General features: G+C 42.4%; 2 protein-coding genes across 3 annotated transcripts in view; one reads left to right on the forward strand and one right to left on the reverse strand.

Moving 5' to 3' along the window:
- Window positions 1-245: 245 nt before the first annotated feature.
- On the forward strand, window positions 246-7,384 carry ap5z1 (adaptor related protein complex 5 subunit zeta 1). Of its 2 annotated transcripts, XM_051387483.1 has the most exons (18): window positions 246-391; window positions 1,041-1,178; window positions 1,518-1,698; window positions 2,033-2,183; window positions 2,287-2,399; window positions 2,512-2,686; window positions 2,850-2,903; window positions 3,900-4,040; window positions 4,233-4,270; window positions 4,467-4,629; window positions 4,808-4,986; window positions 5,124-5,266; window positions 5,436-5,554; window positions 5,848-5,975; window positions 6,097-6,194; window positions 6,284-6,416; window positions 6,672-6,886; window positions 6,981-7,384. In XM_051387483.1, exons 1-18 carry the CDS (start codon window positions 351-353, stop codon window positions 7,231-7,233), a joined length of 2,463 nt encoding a protein of 820 aa, XP_051243443.1. In that variant the 5' UTR covers window positions 246-350; the 3' UTR covers window positions 7,234-7,384. The 2 variants fall into 2 exon arrangements, with proteins under 2 accessions (XP_051243443.1, XP_051243444.1); XM_051387484.1 differs by lacking the exon at window positions 2,850-2,903.
- Window positions 7,385-7,435: 51 nt separating this feature from the next.
- mmd2a (monocyte to macrophage differentiation-associated 2a) overlaps window positions 7,436-9,901 on the reverse strand; it is an 8,573-nt gene continuing 6,107 nt past the window's right edge. The window contains exon 7 of the mRNA XM_051387487.1: window positions 7,436-8,984. Coding sequence (XP_051243447.1) covers window positions 8,784-8,984 — 201 coding nt within the window. The 3' untranslated portion in view covers window positions 7,436-8,783. The remainder of the gene's footprint in view (window positions 8,985-9,901) is intronic.

A 9,901-nucleotide genomic window follows, 5' to 3' on the forward strand; every position in this document is an offset into this window, starting at 1 on the left:
GCAGGCTTGGTCCTTTTTAATTAGCATCACAGTAAAATCAGATGTGTTTAACTACATGTTTAGACAATGGAACTGTTGAAGAAGAATAATAAGTCAAATAACAACTAAAATGAAATGAAATGAAATAATAATTTGTTGTTGTTAAGCTGTAGCCAGATGTAAAGCTAGAGATTGTGGTTTTCTGTGTACTATGGCTCATTATGGCGGAGTGCTGCTCCATCACGTCTCCGCGGTGAAGACGGAACCAAAGTGATGGTCATGTGATTCCATTCAGGACTTCTTTAGCGACCGCACTGTTTACCTTCCGGTGCGGGCAGCAGTAGCGGAGGGATGCACCACTTTCTCTCATTATGTACTCTCACGGCTCCGAGAGTTTAATTAAACAAGCAAGGTAAAAAGAAAAAGGAGAAGTTTGTGCGCCATGTTCAGCTGGTTCACACTCTGCTCGCCTTCATGTCTTCTGCTAAGCTAACTATGCTAACGCTGGCGAGCCTGTCAAAGCATTGTTGTGTTTACTGAGCTTTTTTAATTTAGCGCTACTTTTACGGGTCTTTATCACCGGTAGGACGGCAGCTAACAAACACTTTCATCCTCACGTCTGTTGGTTTTAATAGTGTAACGTTATTTAACTTAATATGTTTAAAACACAAAAGAGGAACCAGCAAACTTTGCTTTTGTGAGACTGTAACCGGAAATACTGGATATTTATCTTACTTTTTTCAACTAAACGACGTAAAGGATTTAAATTTACTTATTTATAGAGGTACAATGCACATTAATTAAAAGGACCACCTAAGTCCATCGTGTAAATGTGCCAGATTTAGCCATACAGGCATAAACAGATAGTAAAACAATGACATAACCATATGAGCTCATCCCCAAAATCACATAAACACAGACAATAGTGACACAAAGACATAACCAGGTGACATATAAAAGACACTCAAGTATCAACAGTCAAAAAGGGAGTTGATTAATATTGTGTCAGTCGATCTGGTGGCACAATGTTTGAGCAATACGTCTGCGTGTGTCCTTTCTAGGGAGATCCAGGAGTCTGAGCTGCAGAAGTTTTACAGCAGATTAGTGAAGCTGCTCCAGGGGAAGGAGTTCGGTCATGAGACTGTCGACTCGCTGCAGAGACTGCACCTCATCCTCTCTGCCTCCAAGTACACCAGGACGTAAGAGCTCCAGTCCATCCACATCCAGTTTAATCTGCACATGTTAGACCTGTTGAATTATTCACACTTTCATGTTGCTCCTTTATTATTCTTCCTTCATCACTCCCCCATCCTCTTCTTTCCGTCTCTGCCTCTAAACCCCCCATTTACTGTCTGTGGTGATCTCATCTGCCCTCTCAGGTAGCAAGCAGAAAAAACAAAGAGCCACAATGCCGACCTTCACCTTCCGAGTCATTAATCATCTTCTGATTATGTTCCAAACTCTTTAATATTCAGTATGAACTTTTATTCATAACACCTCTGCCACCGACCTGTCTTCTCTGTTGTCATTGACCAAAGGTTGCCTCCAGAGCTTCAGAAGAGGGTCCTGTCGCTCCTCTCATCACCTGTAGAGCAGCTTCAGGTGCTGAGCTCAGCTGTGCTGAGAGAGACACCACCTCTCTCTGGTCAGGAACTGAACTACAACCAGGAGAACGTCAGTCAACTGAACAGCCACGCTGCTGCCCTGCTGCTCTCACAGGTATGCAGTAATTCATACGTTGTGTTCACCATAAGATATTGTTTGTTGCCTCTCTAATTGTTGGTGATTATTCACTGATTGATTAATCCACTAGTCATTTTGCCACTACTTTCTATTCAGACAACATGGAGTGGATTTTGTTTAAAGAGTAAAAAGCACTGTAGTTTGTTTTGGTATCCGTTATCGTATAGAATTGTATAATAAAGTTGTTTGGTGGCTGTAAAAAGAGAGACAGACTGTTCATGGACTCAGCACACAAAGGAGCTTGTTTTGTTTTCATAAATCTACACTTATAACTCAAACACTGTCTCTTTCTAACTTTAACCCCCATTAGGCTGGATCCAGGGCTGATCTGTCGTCTCTCTGCGCTCAGCTCCTTCGCAGTCTGGAAAGCCGATCATCAGAGGGGCCATCTCACTCGCTCACACACACCCTGCCCATCCTCAACACCATCCTCACACACTGCCCCCAGTGCCTCACTGAAGGTAACAGACAAATAAATAAAAAAATAAAAAGCCAATCAGTGACCAAGAGGATATAAAGCAGAAGTTTTCACACAGTTCTTTCTCTCCACCTGACTTTCTACAGATCATGAGACACTCTTAAGTAAAAAACTTGTCGACTGGCTGCGTTATGCTAGCATCACTCAGGGAGGCGGAGCTTCCTCCGGAGGATTCTTTACAGGGCCCAGGTCACGTCAGGTGAGCAATATACTTTCATATTCACCCTGTAAAGCACACTCTAAGTTTTTTTCCAAATTAAGCTCTACTTCTTTAATGTCTTTGTGTGTGTGTGTGTGTGTCTGTCTGTCAGCCGGCGCCCATAGCAGAGCTGGATGGGACGGTGTCGGGGGATTTCTTCACTGTGCTGTGTGTGGGCCAGGGCTTCACTGACGACCAGTGGATGAACGTCTATTCCTTTTCCATGCTTCGCCACTGGCTTCTCACCTACCACTCTGTTTCCAATGACAACACCACAGCTGACACTGGTATGACTTTACCACCAACAGAAACCACAACCCGTTGCCATCCCATGCTAGACAGGCTCATTACTTCATGCATAGCTACAAAGTACAAACAAAGGAACATCAGCCTCAAAGTACTGACCTGGAAGGCTGTAATTCACTCGCTGTGTGTTTTCATCATCTCCAGCAAACAGGCTGCAGCTCAGCCTCTCCCTCTCCCACTCCCACTCCTTTTCTAATGGTAAGACATGTGTGTTTGTGGACCATCCCTGCATGCACGTGCCTCTAATAGGCTGTAAATAAGAAAAATCTCACTTATCTTCTGTTTATCTTTAATCTTAATTATCTCAATTCTCTGCACTTGATATGATCATGACTCACAAGCACACTTAAACTAACAAACCATCCCACCAGAAATGCTGATCTGTTACTTCTTGACCACACTTTCACAGGTGTATGCGCCTTTAAATCTTCCTTTTAATCCTCTCATGAGTTTTTAAACATGAATGAATCACTGTGATGAATGACTAATACACTGCTCTGACAGTTACTATACTAAACATACATCCAGCAAAGAGCTACTGAACCTGTTGCTTGTGCTGTGTGTATAGAATAAAGCCAGCCTTTATTATTTTGATTGTCCTCTTGACACTTCTGTGAGTTGATGTTAGTGGTCTAAAGGCCTATTTTAACAAAGCACCAGACCCTCCAGGGTTTTGCAGGCTTTTTTAGGGATTATTGCAGCCTAAAAGCGTGATTTTCTAAACATTTGCAATGTTTTTTTCCAGGAATTGGTTACATTTACAGTAATTTTGCCATCACAACTCGTCACTTGGTGCTTTCATTTCTGTTTGTGCTGAAAATAGACTTGGACTTCAAACACAGCAGCACAGTGACATCTGGTGGTTTGTAAAACTTGTAGCACCCCTTTAAGACTGGAGCCAAAGCCCTACAACACTCAGTGGTGGAAGAAAAGTATTTTCTTGTACAATGACAAAGTTTTTACACAACTTTTCACAAAATCACATAGTTGCAGATTTATAGCTTCTGGTGACTAGTTCCTTTCGACTGAAACATTAGTTTACAACCTTTCCAATCTTTGTAACTCCTACTCTCTGTTCAGATGTGGCAGCAAACAGTCCGAGAATACATTATCTGGAATTTATCAGAATATATCATAATTTCTTTGAGAAGGCTTATAGTCGTGACCTCTCGTTCCTGACCTCCCATGTTGCAGATGACCGGTCGGAGATAGATGGGTCGGTGGTTTCTATGGTTTCAGCCACGTCCTCCTCCAGCCGACTGCTGCCTCCAAAAGAGCGCCTGAGGGAGAAGGCGTTCCAGTACTGCCAACGCCTCATCGAACAGAGCGATCGCAGTGAGTGTGTGTGCATTAAACTAGTGTGCGTGTGGGAGTGAGAGACAAAAGTAAGTCAAGTAATTGCAAATGCAGATTTTAAATGAACAACTTCTGCACATATAAGGTTGTCTATTCTTTTGTATCTGTACATTATATTTGACTGTGAGTTTGTGTGAACCGTTTTCATGTGTATTCTTCTCTTTCTCTCAGAGGCACACAAAAGGACAGATGCAGACCTGCAGAAAGCGGTGAGGCTGAATATAATTTATCACTATCCCTTTACTAATATTAAGGAAAGACATCCACCCTAAATAATCATCCATCTGATGTATTTCCAGTACAGTAGCAGTAATAACAGTCAGGTGTATAATATTGGTTGGAAACACTGTAAACCAGATTTGTATACTGGTGCCCTTCTTGTCTCTGTCCTGTTTATTCTCTCAGTGTCTGGTGGAGGCGGTGTGTATCCTGGACTGTGTTTGTGTAGAGGATGCCTCACTGGTCTACAGAACGTTCCCATGCATCAAGGCGCTCTTTGGTCGGCTCAGCTCAGACCTGTCGTTTGCCAGAGTCATGCTGCCCATAGCACAGTTCTACCTCAACCATGGTGTGTGTATACACATCAACATGTCCGTGTGCTCAACACCACATATGTCTGTATTTCTCCAAATCACATAGTACATATGTTGTACATAAGCAGAAATATGGATGCATATAAGTTAAAATTCCCGTGTTTGACTAATACTGAAAGCATGTGAATTTTAAATGTATTTGAACGTATTTAGGTGAGATGGCTGCAGTGGATTGTGAGAGTGTGTGGAACCTGGTGTTTGGCCGATTCCCTGCCGAGTTGTTCAACGACCACTTCCTGGCACATGAGCTTCTACGCTTCCTTCGACTGAACCTCGAGAGCCTGCAGCTCCGAGTCCCACAGTACACCCACTCCTTCCCAAACCTGCTGAAGGTGAAAACCAAAGAAAACTCATCCACACAGAGATATTTTCAACTGTTCACACATGCTGTAGGCTAGAGAAGAGTACATTTTCTACCAAGTGAGGGATACACAAGCTGTCTGCTTTCTTTCTCTGTCTGTCTATGCAGTTGTTAGCGTGGGACAGCCCGGCGGTGGTGGATGACTTTGTGGATTTGCTGCCATCTCTGGTGACAGCTGGGACTGCAGTGGAGCTTCTCCACACTCTTTTGGATCTGCCCTGTCTCTCTGCCACACTGGTCTTGCAACTTAGGTCCTCGCACCCATCAGAGCAAAACTTCCCTAAAAGTGTCCAAAATGACTACCAGACTGACTTGACCATGTTCATGTTTTTTACCACCGTCTCACTGTGTGTGTGTGTGTGTGTGTGTGTGTGTGTGTGTGTGTGTGTGTGTGTGTGTGTGTGTGTGTGTGTGTTGCAGGTCAGCTTGTTTGCCCATCTCTGAGCCAGGCGGGCGTTGCCTCCTGTCACTTGATGCATTTCGAAATCCCTCTTTCCGAGGGCTTTTTCTCTTCCTGCTTCGAGGGGAAGCAGGCTCAGGTAATCGCAGTCGCACAATTAAAGAAACAGTTTGACAATTTAGGAAAATCACTTATTTGCTTTCCGACAACCCCCAACCAGCAGGTTGTAGCAGATGCTAGCTGTTTTGCCCTCTTTAAGCTAAGCTAACTGACTTCTGGTTGTAGCGGCAGCTATGTTGACTGGTTGTTCAAACTGTCATCAGTGATTTTGGAGGTTCACTGGGGGAAAGCAGCTGGTACATTTTGGTCTTTATTCTGGAAACATTGCTAATAACTCATTTAATCACTGTGCTTTTTTTTATCTCTCCACAGGTGACACAATTGACAGACTGGGCACGCTCCATGAGCTGCTAGCTGAGGTTGCTGATTGGCCGAGAGTTATTCAGTGTGCCCAGACTGTCCCTGTGCTGTTGCACATTTTTTTCAACACAGTCACCACGGTGAAGAGATTAAATGTTCATTACAGCTGCAACAACTGCACGTTAATATGTGTAGTTTCAGTTTATAAACTGTGTGTGTGTGTGTGTGTGTGTGTGTGTGTGTGTGTGTGTGTCTTTCTAGGTTGCCGATGAGAAGCTTTTAGCGCACTTGGTTCTGGTCATGCTGGAGAGAAGCAGCCTCCTCCTCAACATCCCTAAATACATCAAAGAGATCCACAGGTAAACACATACAGAGGAACTTAAGTGTTACTCTGCTGTATGTCTTCACCCTGATCTCCTCACTCGCTCCGTCCACTCTCTCTCTGCAGGGTGTTCAGCTGCCACCTGCTGAGGCTGTGCAAGCTCCACCCATCTCTGGTGGTGGACCAGTCTCATGAGCTGCTGGAGTTTGCTGGAGCCACAGCCAACGTCTACAGCAAAGAAGAAATCTATACACATGTGGTAATGAACCTGTGACAGAGCTCTGCATGAGACAGAGGAAGGCAAAGAGGAGGATCTTGCAGATTTTAACGATGATACTTTTTCCTTTGTGTGTAATTTGGATCCCGTTCAAACGTCACGGCATCTCATATCTCAAGCTGTTCTCACATCTCAGCATCTTTTCCTGTGTATTGAACGATGATCAAATATCACACTAAACAATGAAATGTGCCAAAACCTCACACCGAAATAAAATTTCACTTGTTTGGCTTTCAGGTGTGGGTGCTGGGAGAGTATCTCTCTGTGTCATGTGACTCTCGCTGCTCCGTGAGGCTCATCACTTCCTGTTTTGAGGCGTTGGAGGCGGTGTTGTTTGAGATCACTTCATCTGCCCCACCACCTGGAGCGGTTTGCCCTGCCCCAAGAGTCGTTACCACTCTAATGAGTGCTCTGGCTAAGCTGGCGTCACGATCACATGACCTCATACCCAGGTGTCTGACAACCATACAGATTTTTGAAAGGATTTATTCATACAGACACACAGTATGTCATGTAATGTAATGTAATTGTGTTTGTCTATTTTAGGGTGTCTCTGTTCCTCTCCAAGTTAAGAACGGTAACCAGAGGCGGGTCAGTTGCCTGGTGTTCTGATGAAGAGGACCTTGTTGCCATAGTAACGCGAGGTGAGGAGTTGTGGTCGCTGCTGAAGGCCCCCGGTGTGGCTCAGAGTGTCCTGACCCCACCTCCACATGTCACAACACCCCAGTGGCACAGAGACATCAACGTGGCCATGCCACTGCAACTGCGAGCCCTCACCAACCTCACACACTCACAGTGACACACACACACTCACATACACATAATTCATTGGCACATGGAGATGCATCAGTTAAAAGAAAATCAATTCCCTTATGAAATGGGCTTACTAATGTATCTTGTTTAATTTTTGTACATTATTTTTGTAAATAAATCACATTATCTGATTGAAACTTGGTGTAATGAAGCATTTTTGGCATCCACAAAATACAGTGTACTCAGTATAATATAGTGTCTCTTCTTTAATACAATGAAAACATTTCTTTACAAAATAGATCTGATTATTTTTTTTAAAAAGAAAGAAATGCTTACTTCCTGAGTAAGTGCTCTGTTGCCAACAGAAACAGTTTAACTACTAAAAGTTAGAGAAAACCTGCAAGTGTGATCTAAACAGTGTTTGAAGAAGTATAAAAATGTGCACATACAATCTACATGTATAACATGCCCGTCTGTTAATTCTGTCATATTCAGAAGCTTTTAGGAAATTCTACATTTTATTCATCACTGTTGCTGATAGAAAAGTGCTCGAGGTTGAGAGTGCATCACTTAAACAAAACAACTGGCAGTCATAGTCGTCTAAACAAGATAATCAATGGAAATAGCCTCGACATTGTTTGAGAATTTAACATTTGACCCAGAATACAGTTAGTATGACATCAGCTGTACGATTAGACTTTTAATCTTTTGAATCACATTGCAGTAAAATCATTAGAGATTATTTTGAGGCTGATTAATGATAAATACAAATCACAGTGAGTGTCTGTTAATTCGTATCAGTGTGTCACCCAGTTATTATATAGTGACCTTAAGTCTCTCCAAATTGCTTAACACAGTCAAATGTCAACCTATGGTGAGTATGTTTGTTTATGAAATCAGGGGCAGCATCTTGCACACAGAATTTGGCCTTTCCAAACATGACTTGTTGATTCGTGACAATATTTTCATGTTTTGCTGCTGTGCAAAAATGGCTATTAAAAGTGGGGGTTTAGCACAAATATATAATTCCTGTGTGGTTACTTTTGGCACATCACTTATGGTTGGAATATGGAAAGGGTGGAGTTTACTAGCTGACTGTATATCATCTGTTCAGTTACAGAGATTAAAGTTCTCAGTTTCCATTTTTTGTGCTAGGCTAACCAGCGGCTAGCCACATATGTCAATCTTCTCATCTAACTCTCTATAAAGAAAGTTAATTAGCATATTTTCCAAAATGTTTAACAACTCCTTTAACTGAATATTGGCAATCTATACTACCTGGCACGTTGTATGTAGCCCTGTTTATGCAAACATCTCCCATGTGTTGATGAGATTCATACCCAGGGCTCAGTTGAATTTCATCATATAGCATGTTGAAAGGATTTTTAGTTGAACAGTTTGGTCCTGTGGTTTTGGCCCCGCTTTTGGAGAATTTCATCTGATCTGTCGCAGTCAATACTGACAGATCATCTCAGCACCATCTCTCCAGGTGTCGCCACATGAGTCAGGTCAGTTGTTGTCAAAACACAGTGGTCTCGTGACTAAAATACACTCTCCTCAGACACGTGTGAAATCACGTCATCTTAGGTGGCCTAGTCACCTCGATGTGTGCAGCAGTGGCCCTGGTAAATACAGGTACCTCCATATGGCATAATAATGAATGCATGCTCCCGCTGCAACGAAGAGATGCCAGATGGCGTGGGCAAAAGGGACGAGGCCATCGCTCTTAAAGAAGACCACGCCCACCACATAGAAGATGCCTCCCACTGCCAGTTCACAAACACCTGCACGATCCACCTGGAACATTTAAAAACAAGTATAAGAGTCAGCAGAGTAAAGGATATACAGCTCAAATAAAAGAACTTGAGCCTTAATAGTAAAAAGAAAAAAAGGTACGAATAATAATTACAATAGGGCCTTTGCACGCTCAGTATATATATATATATATATATATATATATATTATATCCAATATAATGGTTTTTGCCAACCATTTTCCAAAGCATACAACATTTCTGATTCAATAGGCACAGATACGGTAGAAAAGAGAGATTGACTACTGTGGTGGCAATTTGTTTAATAAAGCATACAAAGTATGATCTTGTCTTTCTGTAAGGTCCTTCCAGACCATGAATGGTCTCAACGCAACCGTCACACACTCTCGTATGTGAAAGTCCGAAAGAGCCCCGATTGGAAGAAGCAGTATCGTTTTATCCCTGTTGGAGCGTCACTCTAACACAGTTACACATTCCTGAGTTCTGGGACAGTAAACAGACAGATAGTGTGGTGAGATGATCATGTCCTTGGCTTCTTAGTGAAGTCTCAACATCCCACTGTTTACTTGGACATAGAGCGGTCAATGGCCAGGTCAAAGGTTGTATAGGTTCTTAAAAATTGCCATTACATTACAGCATTATAGTTTTTTCCATGAGATTTGTAGATGATAAATCTATAGATGACCTCATATTTTCACAAGGAAGACTAAGAGTCTACATGCTAGTTGCAAGAAAGTTTCAAGTCACTCTAAAAACATATAAATACATATAAAATAGTTGGCAGTTACGTTACAGTGACTAGATGTGGTTTGTAGGTAATGTTAAAAAAAATGTTAAAACAAACAAAAGCACCGGTTTGTTTCTTTAAATAATGACAGTGTCTGATTCTCACACAATAGCAGGAAGCCTACTGCAGCGGAAGAGGGGCTTTTTGTTTTAA

This window comes from Dicentrarchus labrax, unplaced genomic scaffold (genome assembly GCF_905237075.1).
Source record: "Dicentrarchus labrax unplaced genomic scaffold, dlabrax2021, whole genome shotgun sequence".
Classification (NCBI taxonomy): Eukaryota; Metazoa; Chordata; class Actinopteri; family Moronidae; genus Dicentrarchus; species Dicentrarchus labrax.

Coding starts and splice junctions, on each gene's coding strand:
- ap5z1 (XM_051387483.1), top strand. CDS start 351: ATGTACTCTCACGGCTCCGAGAGTTTAATTAAACAAGCAAG. Junction 2,184..2,286: donor CCCCCAGTGCCTCACTGAAG/GTAACAGACAAA, acceptor GACTTTCTACAG/ATCATGAGACACTCTTAAGT. Junction 2,400..2,511: donor CAGGGCCCAGGTCACGTCAG/GTGAGCAATATA, acceptor TCTGTCTGTCAG/CCGGCGCCCATAGCAGAGCT.